Raw genomic sequence first — 19,909 nt, 5'->3', positions numbered from 1 at the left:
AGCAGGTAGTGGTGAAAAAGGATACAAACCAGGTCGTGGCCAGAAGAAAATAGGCAGAAATGCACTTCAGAAGGATTCAGAAGGATTCTGTGACTGGAGGTGGAAAAAAAGGTAACCATTGTGCAAGCTCCTGCTTATCAAAACTCCCGTCACCTGGGACCCCAGTAAGCACCACACTTCCAGTTTCACCAGAACTGGAGCACAGATGCTGTTTTGTTGCACAGGGAGAGAGACTCAGGACGCCGCCTACATGGGAAGTGGCGGTCATCAGACAACTGTTCTAGAACCGCCCCTCCCTCCCCCCTCCACATACGTACACCCTTGACCAATGGCAGCCAGCTCAAAGGGCAGAAATACTGGGCAACATGATAACTAGGAGCCATTTGTAGCATCACAGCATCCCCAGGGAGGTTCCATCTCAACTATGGCTACATTCTACAGGGGGGGGGGGGGGTTGGAATGCATGAAAATCACATGGAATTGAAATATTAAACATTTATTTATTAGCTTTCAACATACAAACAAAGAAATAACTTCCATAGGAAGATTAAGGCAATAAAAGTGCAATTACACCAATCCAAAAGAACAAAAGGTTTACTAGGTTCAAAAAGTCTCAATAAGCAAGCGCTCAAAATTAAAAATCACTAATTTGTCTTAGTTAGCATGTTGTTAAAAAGCAGGAGTCACACTTCGACTTCTTCAGCATCTTCTACAATGGAAAAGAGCCCCTTCTTTCCTTGTGGTTGGTTATTTTTCATTTGTGCTGTAAAGAAAATAAGATGGTTTGTTACATTTTTTTTTATATACAAGGCATTTGTCAATGGAAATTAACATCAAAACAAAAGCAAAACACACTACAAGTTGAATCCTAAAAAGTTACTTACCAATAAGATCGCTTCTGTCCAGCAAAAGCTCTAGGTCTTTGTCACTGATTGCTTTTCCATTAGATCCCTTCACTTCTCTGATTATTGAAAGAAGGAAAAAAAATAAATAAATAAATAAAATTTATTGAAGATACAAAAACTTGTACTGCATAATATACATTTTTTTCCTTTTAGTTTCCAAATTAACTCATTATGACCACTATAAATTAATGCCCTAGAGTGGGGGGTGGTTTTTATATACAACATATGGTCTGGGGCAAAACAGAGGTGACTATGGCAAGGTTTTCTGTTTTCAATTTTTTAACTGGAAGAAAATGAATGTTAAAAATATTTCCAAGTGAGGATTGTTGGAGTTTGGCATGACGAATTACAGGCGGTCCCCTACTTAAGGACACCCGACTTACAGATGACCCATAGTTACAGACGGACCCCTCTGCCCACTGTGACCTCTGGGGAAGCTCTCTGGATGCTTTATTATAGTCCCAGGCTGCAATAATCAGTTTAAAAGTGTCTAATGAAGCTTTATTGATAATTCTTGGTCCAATTACAGCAAAAAATTTTGAAACTCCAATTGTCAAAAAAAAAATAAAAATTTGGAACTACAATTATAAAATATACAGTTTCGACTTGCATACAAATTCAACTTACGTACAAGATGGGTTCCATAGGTTTGTTCTTAACCCGGGGACTGCCTGTAATTTAAGTTTCTGCAAGAATACTTTTTCAAATGTATATTTTAGCAGTACAGCTTTATGAAAGATTTACAAAGTATTCAGTTAAGAGCAGAGAGAAAAAAAAGTTCCTAAAAATGCCTGGTATTAAAAGCCTTTTGAGGCGTTGTCATTAAGGGGTTAACCCAACACACTACTGGGTAGATGCAATGCTAATGATTCAGAAGGGCCCTGGGAGCGGCAGACCCCTTATGTTCTGTAGTTTCAAAGGCTGTTTGTGCTTCCCGCCAGCACTTTCCACTCACTTTGCCCGATGTAATCTTGCTGCAGCAGGAACGTGGGAAGGACTCTTAATTCCCCACCCAGAGCCCTTCAGGCTCATTCGCATCAATTTAGAAGTCGATTTTAGAAGAAAGCCGTGGATAACAAATAGAAGTTTAGCACAGTCATGGTGCCTGGATCTAGTGTCCATTGTTTATCATAATGGGTTTTCATGGAAAATTTACTTTACATTATGAGTGTGAACTTTTTTTTTTTACCACTGTATGAAGTGACACGTACATGTCATCCTTGTGACTTCTGGGGAAAACAGGAGTACAGTGCTGCTCTGTTGGAGATTATCCACACAGGCTCACCCAAGGTAATAGCCTTTGTGCCCTGTATATATAATGAGGAGGGTCCCCAGGGGCATAGGGAAAAAAAACAAAAAAAAACCACACACCCCCCCACACTGCCATAAACTTTCAAAACGGCAGCTTTCTCAGATTCAGATGTGTCGGTATTGGGAAGTATCAGATAGCATGGACTTCATAGATTTCTACCTTTCATGATCCCGAGACTTGAGCAATTCAAGCAGTTCCTTAGGATCCAGACAACTTTTGGACACATTCATCCCAGTTTGGCCACCTTTGAATTTATCTGTGTAAAAAAAAAAAAAAAAAAAGTAAATGATTAAAAATTAACAATCCTCCAGAACAGTGCTGTACACACTCTAGTATAAGCTGGCCAAGCAAGAAGAGGCCCTTTATAACTAGGTAAATCTATTGAACCGAACACAAGCTTAGCACAGAGTGCAAATCTCCAACGCCAGCTCAATCAACAGCCATCCAGGAAGTGTGTGCACGGTAGGCTCACCGGGGCGGCGCTTGTATAAATCACCAAATTTAGAAAAGCCTTCCGGCACTTCACATCTTCGAAATGTAGGACTTTATTGGAGCGTTAAAATCCATGTATACACCACAGAAGAATAAGACTGACACATTTCAAACTAACCGCTCTTAGTCATAACAAGAAGTGAATAAAACATTTAACATACAATGAATAAATTCCTGACCAATAAACAAGAAGCAGATGACATAATTTGCTTTGCATATTGTTCAGAAGGACCGAGTGGATGGAAAACACAAAATGGATTCACCAACATTCACCAAATATGTGTTACAGTACTGTTCAGACAGAAAACGCAAGTATATAGATTTTTGAAAAGATTTATACATAATATCCAACGTCATTGATTTACATCAAAACATGAGAACTAGCGTAACGCAAGCGCGATTATAGAGTTCCTAATTCTAGTTCATACATAATGAAATGGTGGATATATGAATAGTGATATGAAGTTCAGGATAAATGACGTTGCAAAGATTTATACGAAAATCTACTATTTATATACTTGCTTGTTTTTCTGTCTAAACAGTACTGTAGCACAATCAGTGTATCCATTTTGTGTTTTCCATCCACTCGGTCCTTCTGAACAATGTGCAAAGGAAATTATGTCATCTGCTTGTTTATTGGTCAGGAATTTATTTATTGTATGTTAAAATGTTTGTTTTATCTACTTCTTGTTATGACTATAGCAGTTAGCTCGAAATGTGTCAGTCTTATTCTTTTGTGGTGTAGATGTGTATTTTAAATGCCCCAATGAAGACATACTTTTCCAAGATGTGAAGTACCGGAAGATTTTCGAAATTAGTAAACATAAGCTTAGGGTTGAAAATGAATTGTCATAGCTTCCACCCGCATACAGTTAGCCAGCCAACTACCTAGCACATAAGAATGTCAGCCTGTATCTCAGAAAAGGACACCTTACGCCAAAGTATGAAGTTACAGACGTCAATATGGTTAAAATGAAACAGGGAAGCAGTTAAGGATACAACTAATAAAAAAAGTCAAACTTACTTTTGTGAATCACCAACTTTTCTAGTTTCCTTTTAGCAGCAGCTCTCTCTACAATTTTCTGGTCAATGGTATTAGCCGTCACCAGCCGGTACACGACTACTGGCCTTGTCTGACCAATGCGGTGACATCTGTCCTGAGCCTGTAAGTCTGCCTGAGGGTTCTAGAGAGAATGTTAAGTGTACACAATCACAACTTCATTCTACAGAATGCAAAATGTTAAATGTATTCAATAAGGACCATTTCACATGTCATTACGCTTTGTTTACTCCGCAACAAGTTTTCTTTAAGCACCGTTTTACCCATTTCAAATTGCATATGCCTAACTTCATATACATTCCTAAAGAAACTTGGTTAATACAATTTTATCACAGGTCTTTAAAGGTGGTTTTTCCAGGCACTTATGCCAAGGCCCCAACTCATGCACAGGTCAGTTATTAAGGACAGGGCAGTGGAGGGAGTCCTTGCATCATATAGATTTATGATGCAAAACAGTCTAACAACCGTGGTAGACACAGATCAGGCCATACTTCCACAACACTTACCCAATCACTGTCATAAATGATAACCGTATCTGCTGCTGTTAAATTGATTCCCAGCCCTCCTGCACGTGTGCTAACCAGGAAAATGAACACTTCGGGGTCAGTGTTAAATTCTCTCATCTTCGAAAAAAAAAAAAAATTACAAAAAGTTAAGTTATCCAGCTTAGAATTTATGATGTAACAGAACGTTATAAAGCTGTAGTGCATCCATATGAAGTTGACCAAGTTAGGGTCCATGTATGAGTAATTAGACCCAATGCCAAAGGATGGCGACTTCCACATACACAAAATAGTAGCAATTTTTAGTTTTGAGAGGGTTAAAGTAATAAAAACTTGTACTGCATAGTAATATATATTTTCCATTCAGTTTGCAAATTAACTTAAAGGAAACCTACCAGTTAGAATGGCAGGGGTAAGCAGTAAGTACCGAGCACCAGCTCAGGGTGAGCTGGTGCCGGTGCTTACTTTCGTTAGTGTTAATAACCGCTATATTGCGGTTTTAACACTGTTTAAACTTTAGAGCAGAAGAGGCTTCGGCGCTGCGCGCGGTCGCAACCTCTCCGGCATTTCCTATGTAGGCACGATCGTCCGCACGCAGCGCCGAAGCCTCTTCTGCTCTAAAGTTTAAACAGTGTTAAAACCGCAATATAGCGGTTATTAACACTATCGAAAGTAAGCACCGGCACCAGCTCACCCTGAGCTGGTGCTCGGTACTTACTGCTTACCCCTGCCATTCTAACTGGTAGGTTTCCTTTAATGACCACTATAACGGCTCCCCGATGTCAGCACGGCTCCTCTTCTGGCTTCATGTTTTCTCCCGCCCGGCGCATAGTAAAACGTCAGCAGTACACATGGCACAGAAGAAAGAAGACAGGCGCGGAAGCCAGAAGTGGAGCCGCTGGAGGGAGAGTATAAAAGTTTTTTTTTTTTTTTTTTTTTAAGTGATGTATTGACTTGTGTATAAGTTGAGGCGAGGTTTTTCAGCACATTTTTTGTGCTGAAAAACTCAGCTTATACGGTATATTAAAAAAATGGAGGAAACGAGATACAATTATGTGGAGCGTCTTACATTTTCTTCTCTTTCGGAAAAAGACATTGATCCATCCAGCCTGCAAAACTTAAACTTCCTAAAGTAGCAGTAGTCCATTAATATATCCAACATCATGGTCATCTGGGAAAACATCAATACCTATAAAAGAGGTAGAAATAAAATTAAATGGGAGGAGGATACACACACCTTAGTCTTACAGCCGATTTCTTACCTTGTGTCCCCTCTTCTTCAACTCTGGCAGCATACGATCAAGGATTAAGAACTTTCCTGAACTATTGACCAGTTCTTGATCTACCTGGGGTAAAAAAGAACAAATTCGATTTAGTGTTTCAGCACCATGATATGATTTTTATATGGATGAAGGTTTTGCTTGAGATGGGGGGGGGGGGGGGGGAAATGGAGGGATGGAGCAGGGTTTGTTTTTGTTTTTTTAAAGAAGTGTATTCACCTCCCCAGGCACTCCTGATGACCCAAATCACACTCTTTCTGATCTGTGCCCCTGAAGTTGTAGAGAGCAGTGCCACTGACTGCCCCCTCATGAATACGTCGAACCACTGTAAGCTAGGTCCTATCAGACCACTTCCCAAGTTCAGCGCTGTTCAATCTATTGCTTTATCAGAACGTACCAAAAAGTGGTGGAGGGCTAGGGAGCTGCTTGCTTTAATATGTGTTTTATTGACCCGACAGGTCTTCTTTAAAGTCATAAAACCATGACGAAGCCTACAGCCTACATTTGCTATGGTTTTACTTTCAGCTTATATGGATTGTATGAAAAAAAAATTCTAAATAAGGTGAAGTCTTATAAAGCAAAAATGAAGGTTGTCAGTGATTAAGGTATTGCTTAAAGTATAATGAAAAACCCTTTCAAGGGCACAAGGTTTTTCAGCAAGTAATGAGTTTTCTTCATTCCATTACAATACCGATGAGACCCCCAAATTTGTATTTTTGGGGGTTATTTCACCAATTTGCATCCAAACAAATTACTTCCCATAAAATGTTATTCAATGGAGGGAAGAGTGTTGAAACAAAGTCAAGATGTAAAATTAAGGAAAGGCAGTAGTGAGGGCAAATCATGCATTGGCCAATGACATGACCCTTAGAATTTTAGCATTAAACAAAAACCCCTTACCTTAAATTCTTGAGTATATGGATCAAGAGGATATTCAATCAGATATGGATGGTTGACACATTTTCGTAGTAGCATCATGGTGTTTCTCATTTGCAGTTTTACCTCTGCATCTACTGGCATGGCAACATCTATTGCAAGACTGTGGGTGAAGATTAGTCAATTTTAGAATTGGCTGAACTAACCCATCTCCAATTACAGAATCTGCACCGCTATATCCAGAAGCGTACCTTTCTTTCTCCACTTCTACCGGCTGCTTCATCATGTTTTTAATAAGTAGTTCAATCTCATCTGGAGTCTCCTTTTCATTGTAATTCACTACTTTACGACTTTTCCTTCTTCCTCTTCCTTTGGAATCCACAATTAAGCTTTCTGAAGACTACAATATTAAATATCAGAAGAGAAAGCCTTTAAGCTTGACAAATAAAATGTTTTTGCCTTGAGCTTAAATGAGCTTTTAATGGCTTTGTTCAGGAAAAATCAAAGTTGATGATCATGACTGTCCCAGTTGTGTGACTAACAAAGAATTTGTGAGTGTTTGACCCCAAATGATTGCAGCAGGTTAGTACCGCAGCTCCAGTCTATGGTACTCACCGAAATAGCTTAGACTGGTAGACAAATCGCAGTCAGCGCCAGATATGACTAGAACAGCAGGCCCCCTGTGCAACCCACTGCTCTGTTCATTTGAGGGCACCCGGCACATTGTGGGGGTCCCAACACTAACACCCCCCACCCCCAACTTATCCCCATTGCAGTGAATAAGGGAAAACTTTATTGTTAAACATAGCGGATGGACCACCGCCTTAAAAAGGTGAGACTGTTTGTAGCTGCCACCAAGTAGATAAATTATTCCATACATGCCAACTTCTTAGAAAGTGGTGATAAAGTTGTAGGAAAGGGTTCTTCTAAACAAAAAAAAAAAAAAAATATATATAAAGCCACAAATCATGTACCTTCTCCTTTCCCAGCATTTGCACAATAGTCCGGTTTACGATAGCTGTGTAGAAAGTCTCTTGTTTCTTTGTTAGTGGAGCATACACTACGACTTCCCTCTTTGGAGGAACTTCTAATGCTACATCACTCTTCAGTCTTCTTAATAGAAAAGGTGTAAGAATCTATTTACAAAGAGAAAATATCAGTTCTGCAACAAAGCTGTTAGAAATATTTTGTCTTATGCAACAACTTTTTTTCTTCATAAGAGTGCAAACATTCAATACCTGGTGCAGCATATGCAAAATGTTCTGTTCTCTTTCCTTAGCTATAAGGTCTTCTGCATTCTGTGATATACCAGCAATATCAAACCAGGACTCAAAGCTAAAGGGGAAGAGAAAGAAGAAAAGTTAATTAAAACAAAAAAAAAAAAAAAAAAAATCCTTTTAGGGTTGTGATTTGACATTGATATTATTAAGCGGACACAGTTAAAGTGTTGAAGTCCTTAGAACAACTGTCTGTAGCCTTTTACAAATTAAAAAAAAAATTCAGTGATGCCCAATAAATTGGAACACAGACTTTACTTTGCAAGGCAACAAAAGGGTCTATTGTGGAAATCCAGCTATAACACACCACAAAAAAAAATAAATAAATAAAATAATGATTGCATAAAAATCCCTTAGTAACTGTTTAGATTTTGCAGCATAGATTCCTTGAATAAGTTACAAACTGCATTCATAACAAACCAGATGTCATCAGATATAGCACAATTGTAACACTAAGCGTCCAAAAAAATTTTTTGGACGGAGCCAAGGAGACAGTTTGTTAGTTTACCTTACAGTGACATCTGTTGGCATGTTAAACACAGTTTGACTTCTCTGAGGGATATATGCTGCAAAATGTAAGCAGTTAAGGAATTTCTAGGCCATTCCCTTGCAGACCGTTAGTTGTTTCTATATGCGATTGTTGGTATATTAAAGCTTGATTTCCACAATAGACTCTCCGGTGCCTTGCAAAAGTAGTAAATTCTGGGTTACAATTTACCGGTCATTGATGACACTTTTTGTAAAGTGCTTTCTACATACAGACAGCCATAGGAATATGGCAGCTGTATATTCTCTATGGAAGGGAGTGTTGTCAATAGCCAAGACCCATACATATAAATCCTGCCCCACCTTTTGTTGCACTAGCGTAAAAAAAAAAAAAAAAAAAAAAGTATATATTATAATCTGTTCTTCTGAATCTAGACAACTGCGCATTTGAAGATGCTACAAGCTATAAAAATCAAACACACATATCCACTTGCTCGTAACAGCATTTCGGGGCCTCCTGCAAGTGAGCTGAAGGACTTCTCCAATGCCACCTTTTCCACTCCTTGCCCAAAGTTGCAGCTCTTTATGATGCATAACCATAAAGAGAAAACTAGGATTTCCACTTTACAGTAATTATGTCACACTAGCAATATAAGGTTTTCACCTTCTGAGATCGTCGAAAACTTCAGGTAAAAGAAAATTGAGGAGAGACCAAAGTTCTGCCAAATTGTTCTGCAACGGTGTCCCAGTGAGAAGTAGCTTGTTGTCTGACCGAAACTGCTTTAATTCCCTAATGAGGCGACAGTTCATATTTTTGATTCTATGTCCTTCATCCAAAATCATGTACTTCCAGGATCTATGCTATAAGGGAAAAAAAAAAGAAAAAAAAAGTCAAACACAAGTTGAAGACTCAACCAAAGCGGCAATTTGCAAGTGAATGTACCTGCAAAATTTGGCGATCCTTCATTGAAATCTCAAAAGAAGTGATTACGACCGGATGAACTTGCAAAGTTCCTTCACGTTTGTTTATCCTCTTTGCCAGCTCCCGGCGCTCCGGTGGTGTTCCATGATACAAAAGTACAGGAATCTGCCAAAGATGTTACAAAACATTATTTTCATTCAAAATGTAACCAGCACTTTGTATCTTTCATGTTATTGCCTATAAAAACACCAGAACTTTCCTCTATGGTACAAGTTTACCAATAATTAAACCCGTGTGAAGAAAAGAAAAGAAAAAAAAAATAATAATGTTTATTTTTACCTCAGGACAAAAACGCTTAAATTCTGACAACCAGTTTGGTAGAGTAGACAAAGGGCCACAGACAAAGAAAGGCCCTGGGACACCTCGTTCAATCATCATTGCTATGGTGGCAATACACTGCACAGTCTTTCCAAGACCCATTTCATCAGCCAATATGCCATTGATACCATTCTCCCAAAGCATCTGTCAACAAAAATAAAAATGGCATTAGATTATGATACATTGAGCAAAAATAAAGAGCTTTTGACTAGCTCAGCAGTTTTCAAAATTGAACAAAGCATGCTGGGAGTTGCAGTTTCACAAACTTGGCACTTGGGGAAAAAAAAAAAAAAAAAAAAATGTTTCCAACATTAAAAAGGACATCTAGCACCAGAATGAAGGATTGTAAACCAAGCACATTGACATACTGGCACGTGCCCCCTCTGGCAGTATCTGCTATTCTTATGCCCTTTTTTTTTTTTTTACAAAACAAGGGTTTTGAAATTATGCAAAACGAGTCTGAGGGGCTCCAGACTCCATAGGTGTTAATGGATCCTGGAGCCGCTCAGGCTCATTTGCATATAGTCTTTCATTCTTGTGGTAGATGTCGTTTAAAGGGAACCTACCACCACGATTCTACCTATAAAGGTAGATCGGGTGGTAGGTGGATGTAAGGGACGCGAGGATAGCTCTTTTTAGAGCTAATCCTCACGTCCCCGCTAACTTTTACGTAACTTTATTCCACTAATATGTAAATTTACTTATGCGGCTACTGGGGGCGGGGAGTAGCAGGGCATGAGGCTACACGGCGCGGCTACTCCACGCCCCAGTAGCCACGTTACTCCTCCTGCCCTGTGTGTTCGGTGCGCAGCTCCTCATAGCTGCGCGCCCTTGCCCGACATGCATGCTAGCGACCTGCCCGAACGCAGGTCCACGGCTGAGTAGCCACAGCTCCGAGGCCGGAGCTACTGCGCAGAACTCCTGCTTGTCCGATGCTGCGCGCCGCACACACAGGGTAGAAGGAGTAACGTGGCTACTGGAGCGTGGAGTAGCCGCGCTGTGTAGCCTCGTGTCCGCCCCAGTAGCCGCATAAGTAAGTAAGTTTAGTAAAAAATAGCGGGGACGTGAGGATTAGCGCTAAAAAGAGCTAATCCTCACGTCCCTTACATCCACCTACCACCCGATCTACCTTTATAGGTAGAACCGTGGTGGTAGGTGCCCTTTAAAGCTTTTTTTTCCTGAAAAAACAGACATTGGAAGCCTAAAAGAAAAAGTGGAGCCTACAAGAAATGACACACACCAGTATGTCAGTGGACTTGGTTTACAATCCTTGATCCTAGTGGTAGATGTCCTTTAAGGCAGTGGTGGCAAACCTATGGCAAGGGTGCCAGAGGTGGCACTCAGAGCCCTTTCTGTGGGCAGCCAGGCCTTCATCCCAACAGAGTTTGCCAGATATGATTCCAGGCTTTCTCCTGTGGTCCAATACAGCCCATGCTGTGCCATGCTCCACACTATCTTAAAGTGACATCCTTGGCTGCCAGGACTACAGGAGGAGCAAGAATGTGTGAATAGAGATGGATTGTCATTTGAGCTCCTGCTCTGGGTCAACCGATTGTTCCTCTTCAGGGGACCCTGGAGGGAAGTTACAATCCAAATTTCTCCATCTTTCTATCGTATTGGTGAACTCAGGACACCAATTCGATTAAAACATGTGATACAGCAGGGATCAATAGGTTACTGCTTAAATTGTCATGTTGGCACTTTGCGACATACAGGTGGGTTTTGGTTGTAGCTTAGGCACTCCGTCTCCAAAAAGTTCGCCATCACTGCTGTAAGGCTACTTTCACACAAACAGCCAGTGTGCTCTTTTGAACGGCATCTTTACTTAACACTTTTTGAAAATGTATATATCAATATACTACGATTATGGAAATACAAGTCAAAGTTACCCGGAGCCACTCCATGCCTTCTATTTGGTACCAGCGCATTATACCACCAATGAAGTACTTCGGCTGCTGGTAAGGAACTGGCTGACCATTCACTTTTCTCTCAGGATCAAGAAGATGTTTAGCACTTTGTCTCACAGCTTGGGAAAGCCGGTCTTTAATAACAGAGTTGGAATCTCCATTTCGCTCCAGGTCTTCTGCAGTTAATTTGTTGGAAGCGACATCATCCTGTGAGGATTGGGGGAATATAAAGATTATTAAGGGGAATAAAAATGATACACTATACACAATATGATTGGGGAATAATATTGACTAGACAGAAGGAATCCCAGTGCAGCCTACATACCTCAGAGTCTTGCTTGCATTTTTTGGATGCAGAAATTATGTCCTTAAGAAAAGATACAAAATTACCTCTGTCAATATGTATGTCATAAGTGTACATTACAACATTTAGGTGAAAACTGAAAAAGAAATTAAGCTTACCTCCTTGGACATAACATCTGAAATGCTGTAAGTTTCTTCCCGCTGCCTTTTCTTTGCTGAAAGAAATAAAAATATCCAATTTTACTATACAATGCCTATAATCCAAAATCATTAAGTAGCTTGCACATATACCGACAATAATGGACTATGTCTGCAAAAATAGGGACCTTAAGCCAAAGCCAATACCCTGTAGAGGGTTTAATGGGACATATACTTTGAAAGAGGAACAGTTACCAATACAATGGGACCTCCCATTTGATTGGTAAGGGAGCACAGTGGCAACTTGCAACTATGATTTTTAGATTTCTCTCTCTGTATACAGAGATCTAATAAGCTCATGTGAGAAAATTCTACAAACCCGACTAGGAACATTGTAAGCTCACTTGTTTTGGCAGTTTTAGATGTGGACTTTTTTTCTTCCTGAAAAAAAAAACAAAAAAAAAAAAAAAAAAACACACATTAAAAGGATTTTTAAATAATATAACATATTTTCTCCAGGATATTTTTTATGTACTAGAGTTGATACGAAATAACCTATTACTTTCGGGCCCTATCACTCAAACAACAGCCAGCAATATCTTCTATGGGTGTGGGTAATATGGTAATGCCCAAAGTTCCCAGACATTTTAGGTGCCAATGCCTCATTTGACTGCAAAATCTGGATTAACAGCTGTGATTATGTTACACAACATCTATGAGGAGGGGTCAAGCTTCTGTACACTGTCATTGAGGTATAATGGGTTCAAATGCAATACCCCTATTGTACACACATAATGGATACCATTTTATTTTAAACATCAGTTGAACCAAAATCTGTTTTCTCATATAGGTAGACCAACCCCTTTAAGTTAAAGAAAACGCTTTTAGGAAACAAGAATCACCAAATTATGAAAATTTAACACTAAACAAATATTTATAGCCGAGTATTTGCAATACCTTCTCAGGTTGATTTAGTTTCTTTTTTTCTAGTTTTGCCTTCCTTATAATCTCCTAGGTAAATACATGGGGGGAAAAACAAATGAAACCAATAATTCACCAGAATACTACAGCTAGAACCAGACAGTATCCAACATAGTGTTTTCTAGCATACAAATATTGATAACCCTTTATCTTTAGCAGATAGCTGTGTCTTATGCACAGTAGAAGTGTTTATTCTGCACCTGTGCCATCACTGTGATGAATGCAGACACATTATTAACTGGATTCCTAAGCAAGCCTAGTAGTAGATATACCTTAAAGGAAACCTACCACTTAAAAGTGATAGGTTTTACACACATATACATGGCACCAGCTCAGTGTGAGCTGGTGCCAGAGCATATTTTTGTTAGGAGAATAAAGCCCCTACTGCAGAATTATAAGTTATATTAACTTATAACTCGGCGCACCGCACTTGGGCACAGCGCACCATGCATGCACCGGATTCTGAAGTGCTGGAGAGCCGGTGACGTCACCGAACTCTCCGGCACACGCGCGCCTGCGCAACTTAGCACGGCCTGTTTCCCTGTGCCAAGTTGCGCACGCACGCGTGTGCCGGAGAGCTCGGTGACGTCACCGCTCTCCAGCACTTCAGAATGCGGCACACGCACGGGCATGGTGCGCGGTGCCCAAGTGTGGTGCGCAGAGTTATAAATTAATATAACTTATAATTCTGCAATAGGGGCTTTGTTCTCCTAACAAAAATATGCTCCGGCACCAGCTCACCCTGAGCTGGTGCCATGTATATGCGTGTAAAACCTACCACTTTTAAGTGGTAGGTTTCCTTTAATTCACCACCTTATGTTTAGGGGCCCAATTCACATGTCCAATGTACAGTTTGCCATCGATTCCACCCTGACAGCAGAACAATGCAAACAATGCTCACGTGAATGAGCTCCACATTTGAAGTGATTAAAACAATGCTGCGCTACTCATTGATGCTCAAGAATGAGTAGAAAACTAAAGATGCAGGTATAGCAAATATACAATTTTCATTAAAACATAGTTTGTAATTAAAATACTCTACATATATCTATACTCATAGGTAGCATACCTCTTGTTGTTGCTGTTCCATTTTAGTCAGAAGGAATTTAGAATAAATGTTGCTTTTCTCTAGTAAATGCTGAAGTCGTTTAAACCGCATTTCATTAGAATCTCTTTCCCAAGACACACGAGCCTGTGCAAGATGAGCAGAAGGATTAAAAAAAAAAAAAAAAAAAAAATTCATAACATTAGACCAGTTTTCATCTAAATTTACATTTTAATTTATGTGACTGCATCCAATCATGGAAGGCTCGCCTTGTCTCTTTTTTTGAGATTTCATTTAGGCAAAATTGAAAAGAAATTCTGTAATGACATTTGTATCAGCTTTGGATGTTATCCCATAATCATAGGTTAGGAAATACAAATTTGATTTGTGGGAGTCCAACCACTAGGTCCTCCACCAATCAAGGACCCATTGTACCCAAAGATGACGAGAGTGGATGCACAGACTGCTGTATTCATCTCCATGGATAAAGTCGAGTATGGCATCTCTCGTTGTTTCAGGGTACAACAGGTCCCTGTTCTTCTGATCTGTGGGGTTTCCATCACTGAGACACTCCCTAGAGATGAAGGTTCGCTATTAACTTGTCACTTAAGAACCCCAGAGATCACAAGCATGGGGTTCCCATTCTTACCAAATGAATGAAGAGGCAAGTTGTTTATGCATCAAGCCATTCAATACCATGCTACAAAGTTATACAATGCATAAAATCCAGAGTTGGTAGGATAGGCAATCCTTGTGAAGTCAAGTTTGAGACCAGAGAAACATTTTACTAACCTTCTCCAACATCCTTTGCTCTGCCGCTTCAGCTGCCTTCTCCAGTTTTTCTTCTTCTTTTATCATATCTGCAGTTATCAATCCATCAAGTGACGAATCCATCTCAGATTCTGGAGAAACTAAGGGAAGAATGGCACATTATAAACTGCCTTTTCAAACATTTCTACAAGAAAAAAGTAATTCAAAAAGTTTAATTTAACCACAAAAACTTCTTTACCCCTTAATGACCTTGCCTTTGTTTTTTTCAGTTTTCACTCCCCACCTTCAAAGATCTCTAACTTTGTATTTTTACACGTAAAGAGCTCTGTGACGGCCTGTTTTCTGCGTTACAAATTGCACTTCATAGTAATGGTATTGAATGTTCCATGCCGTGTACTGGGAAGTGGGAATATAAATTTCAAATGCAGTGAAAAAAAAAAAATGCATTTCCGTTGTTTTATTGTGGGCTTGGATTTTACAGCTTTCACTGTGCGCCCCAAATGACAAGTCTACTTTATTCTTTGGGTCGGCATGATCATGGGGATACCAAATTTGTATAGGTTTTATAAAGTTTTCATACATTAACAAAAAAAAAAAGGGGGTTTTTTATATTAATAATAATAATAATAATAATAATATTTATTTATATAGCGCCATCATATTACGTAGCACTTTACAAATCATAGGGGACAAATACAAACATAATAAAACATGACAAAGCACAAACATTCATATGGAACAAGAGGAGTGAGGTCCCTGCTCACAAGAGCTTACAGTTTATGAGGATGATGGGGTAACATGAGGTAAAAGAATATATAATGGTCAAGCCATCCTTCTTAAGGGAATAGAACAAAATACAGGCGGTCCCCTACTTAAGAACACCTGACTTACATACGACCCCTAGTTACAAACGGACCTCTGGATATTGGTAATTTATTGTACTTTAGTCCTAGGCTACAATGATCAGCTGTAACAGTTATCACAGGCGTCTGTAATGAAGCTTTAGTGTTAATCCTGATTCTTATGACAATCCAACATTTTTAAAATCAAATTGTCACAGAGACCAAAAAAGTTCTGGCTGGGATTACAATGATAAAAAAATACAGTTCTGACTTCATACAAATTCAACTTAAGAACAAACCTACAGACCCTATCTTGTATGTAACCCGGGGACTGCCTGTATAATAAATGGGATTGCTGTCGCTTGACCCAGTCATCAGCCGTCATCTTATATACAAGGTCCAGGGTGAACGGGACCGCAGAGAAATCTGGTGCCTGTTGGTTGCTGGATAACAAATGTTTTTGTCATCTTCTGCCACTAATAACTCATGCTTCTGTGCACAGAGCTGTTGGTGGTGTCATTGTGTGCTATTTTCGATGACTTTTCACTGCTACCATTTTTATGACTAGGGAAAGGGCAATTTGAATTTAGGTTTTTTAAAACTTTTAATTTTTACGATTTTTCAGACTCCTTAGGCTACATTAACCCTAGGCTGTCTGATCGATCCAACCATATACTGCCACACTACAGTATGTGCTGATTGCACATTGTAATGAAAGGGTTAAAACGAGACAGCCTCAGGTCTTTGGAAAACCCGAGACTGTTATGGCAACTGATCGGCGCTTCCCGATGACAGGGCAAAGCTACCACCAATCATGCAATATGCAGCAAAGACTTACCGGCTATGGAGAGGGCTCAGCCCTCACCCTGTACCCACAACCATTGCGCACCATACTATTATGGCGCGTGTCCATAAGGGGTTAATTGCCTTTTAATATGTAAGGGAATGTTCCCTGGCCAGCAAAAATGATGCACATACTTACCCTATGGGTGCAGCAGGTGGTGATCAGTTTTTCTTGGCTCAAGCATGAAACTGCTGATGGACAGCACAGATATATGCGAATATACCTAAAGGCCCTCTGCACATGAGGTGTCATGCACCAATGTATGTTGCAGATTTAAGATTGTCAGAATATAACTTATCTGCTACAGTTTCCAAAGTAGGATTCCATTTCTGCAATGCATGTGTAGATAGCCTTAGGGCAGTGATGGCTAACCTATGACACGCGTGTCAGTGCTGACACACCCAGCCATTTTCATTGACACGCGGCTGCCGGAGAGTTAAGTTTCATCCTCGGCTCCTACAAGGCCAGGTGAAGTAGCCGGGAGGCTGAGAGATTGCCATGCACTGAGCTCACAGCACTTCCTCCTCCTCTTCCTCCACTGGGCCGGCCCTTCCCCCTGTGTGAGCTGTGCCTCGTGTCTCCAGTCAGCACAGGTATCATCCCGGGGCTCAGCACCAGGAGAGGTGACCCAACCATCAACTCCAGAAACTCCTCTGCAGCTCCTGATAGTTGTGCTGGGGGGAGTTGTTGTGATAGGTCACCTCTACTCTGACCATCTCCACAGCAGGGATGAGGGAGGACAACCACTCTCATCATACATACAAGACATCGTTACAGCTATAACCTGTGAACTGTCATGACAAAGTTTGCAGGTTACTATGCTTTTCACACGTGTCTGATTGAAACGATCTATTACAGTGTGCGATTTGCACATTGTAATAAATAGATGATGTGGAAAATCCCCATATACTGCCATACTGGTACATGGTAGGATCACTTAGACAACCTAGGGTTAAAGTACCCTAGAAGTTAAATAATTATACATATTTGTTATTTAAACTATAAATATCACAAAATTATGTTTTTTTTTCTCAAGGTGACACACCACCCGAGTTATGCTCGGTTTTTTGGCGAATTTTGACACACCAAGCTCAAAAGGTTGCCCTTCACTGCCTTAGGGCATTTCCAGAAAGGACGTATGAGTGGTGGGTTTTTCCCATTAAGAAACAATACAAGGGTACTTTCTGTGTGTTTAAGCCAGTAGTCCGGGGTACACTGGCCATTCCCTCACAAGCAACAGGACATGCACGTTTGTCCTTGGGATGCATTACAGACTGCAGAACAGAGGGGTTCTGGTAATGCCCTCCCTGAGACCTGCTGGCTCTTTAGCATAAAATTTTAAACGTTGATTTTAGAAAGAGGCCATGGATAAATAAGAATATTAACACAGTCCCAGTGACTGGATCTACGAGTCCCTGGTTTATCCATGCTTGAATCTGATGGCAGATTTCCTTTAACTAGATACTCCTTCCTCCAGGATCGCCACCCATTTCTCAACTTTGCAACAGACTTTGCTCACACAGAACCAACCCACAGCTCAAAAATAAATAGTAAAAGGTATTTTGTTTGAACAGATTAGTTCCCTTCTTGTTGCCATATTATTTACAAAAAAGGTCCTTAAAGGAAACCTACCACTTGCAGTGGCAGGTTTCCGATGGCAATACCGAGCACCAGCTCAGGGTGAGCTGGTGCCGGAGCTTATTTTAGTTAGTGTTTTAAACCGCAGTATCGCGGTTTAAAACACTTTTTAAACTTTATAGCCGGCGCAGGCAGGTACGCGCTCGGCGCTTACCGTGCACGCGGCTACATAGGAAGTGAATGAGAGCCGCATGCACGGCAAGTGCCGAGCGGGTACCTGCCTGCGCCAGCTATAACGTTTAAAAACACTAAACACTAACTAAAATAAGCTCCGGCACCAGCTCACCCTGAGCTGGTGCCCGGTATTTCCATCGGAAACCTGCCACTACAAGTGGTAGGTTTCCTTTAAGGACGTCACTGAAACCCATTGGTCTAAAAATTAACCTTTATTTATGTCAGCCGAATAAAATTAATCAAATCTAACCCTATTAGTGAACTACAACACTAAAGATAAAAAAAATGAATAAATAAATCTACAAATCAATGGCATTTGCTAGTTCATGATTATTCACCATGTACGGACAGGAGAAGCCTTAGTATAGTTCAAGAACACTACCAGGGAGAGCCTGTAGAGGTCACTAGTGTTTGGTCTGTGAATCACTTTATTATATTTGTAACACTGTAGTGATGTCAGTATAACCACGTGAAAAGTAACAGATGCAATCAAATGCCGTGCGCTGGAACTACAAACACACTAGTGCCCATCTCAATGGTGGGGAACCTATGGCACGGATGCCTGAGGTGGCACTCAGAGCCCTCTCTATGGGCACCCGCACCATCACCCCAGGGCAGGGTTCACCAGGCAGGACTCAAGGCCTCTTACAGTCCCACGCAGCCCAGGACCCTAGAAGGAAGCTACAATGATAATCCAAACTTCTTCTTTCTACTGTATTGGTGTCCTCAGGTGCCTATACAATTTCAACCTGTGAGTAATAAGTTACTGCTTAAATTGTCGCAAAAAATACACGGGTTTTGGTCGTATTTTGGGCACTCTGTGTCTAAAAGGTATGCCATCACTGTCCTATCTGGATCGGTCAGATTGGTAAAGCTGTTTATGATGTAACATGGAAGATTCAATAAACATTGTATCCACCAAACAGCAATTGTGTAACCAGACAATAACTGAAGACTCCATTATAGTCTTATGGAAATATAGCAAACTTTTGTAAATAATTCAGTCAATTCTGATAAAAAAAACTCATTGCTACAAAACCGCACAATGTGAACATAAGCCCACTAAGCTCTGCCGTTTTGGAGTCAAGAAACAGAAATAACTAGTCAGTATATTATAAGCACAAAGGAGCTGGCTGAGGTGAAGCACAGACATTCCCTGTGTTCATCATATTTCATGGTTATCAACAGATAAAAACGACTCCATTTATCAAAAAACCGACATAACCGCAGAAGTGTGAACAGTTACCTGGCTGCTCGCAGGAGGACAACTCTTCCACAGGCATGCTGCTGCTGCTCCTTAGTATAGCGGGAAATCTTGTCAATCAGAACTGGCGCCAAAACCTCCGGTCTGCTGCTATAACAAGTCTCAATAGCGACGCCCACTGCCTTTCATGTGCTGTGCCGCGGCCGTGAACAGCGCCGCAAATATCGCGATAAGTGAATGGAAACAACGCGAGAGCGGAGCCTGAGCGAGTGTGATTGGTGGAGGAGAGCAGGGGGAGGGGGAAAGAGGGAGTGGAAATACCTGAGAGAAAGGCAGAAAAAAAAGCGCGGGAATTCGGCTTCACAGGATTAGGATTTAGTTATAGAGGGAGGGGTGTGTGATGTGTAGTGTCCCCCATGAGAGGCTGTCACCTGCACGAGCATAGGCGGGCGCTACCGAGTTACTAGCCATAATATTATATGGTTATAGTGTGTGGAGTACATTTTGTACACCTTAAAGCCAGTTCACACAAGTGGTTGACCTAGTTTCCAGCCATTTTAATGTGCTTAAA

At 40.6% G+C, this 19,909-nt stretch overlaps 1 protein-coding gene across 1 annotated transcript; it reads right to left on the bottom strand.

Moving 5' to 3' along the window:
- Positions 1-480: 480 nt before the first annotated feature.
- Positions 481-19,540, bottom strand: HELLS (helicase, lymphoid specific). Its single transcript, XM_072131043.1, has 22 exons — positions 19,381-19,540; positions 14,658-14,776; positions 13,890-14,012; positions 12,797-12,850; positions 12,244-12,280; positions 11,861-11,916; positions 11,724-11,765; positions 11,381-11,605; positions 9,453-9,635; positions 9,135-9,278; positions 8,856-9,052; positions 7,667-7,763; positions 7,403-7,564; positions 6,680-6,828; positions 6,453-6,591; positions 5,535-5,618; positions 5,342-5,461; positions 4,276-4,392; positions 3,734-3,893; positions 2,377-2,473; positions 885-961; positions 481-763 (listed from the first exon to the last, which is right to left on the bottom strand). The coding sequence occupies exons 1-22, from the start codon at positions 19,415-19,417 to the stop codon at positions 684-686; spliced, it is 2,499 nt and encodes an 832-aa protein (XP_071987144.1). The 5' UTR covers positions 19,418-19,540; the 3' UTR covers positions 481-683.
- Positions 19,541-19,909: the final 369 nt, after the last annotated feature.

This window comes from Engystomops pustulosus, chromosome 11, assembly GCF_040894005.1.
Source record: "Engystomops pustulosus chromosome 11, aEngPut4.maternal, whole genome shotgun sequence".
Taxonomy (NCBI): Eukaryota; Metazoa; Chordata; class Amphibia; order Anura; family Leptodactylidae; genus Engystomops; species Engystomops pustulosus.
Note: the sequence above shows the minus strand (reverse complement) of the source record. Positions and strands in the feature narration are given on the sequence as shown.

Bases quoted from the DNA above. Each gene is read 5' to 3' on its own strand.
- HELLS (XM_072131043.1), bottom strand. From the start codon at position 19,417: ATGCCTGTGGAAGAGTTGTCCTCCTGCGAGCAGCCAG. The intron at 9,053-9,134 runs GTACATTCACTT...TTTCCCTTATAG, and splicing joins AGGATCGCCAAATTTTGCAG to CATAGATCCTGGAAGTACAT. The intron at 4,393-5,341 runs GTAAGACGCTCC...TTTTTTTCGAAG, and splicing joins TTTCCGAAAGAGAAGAAAAT to ATGAGAGAATTTAACACTGA.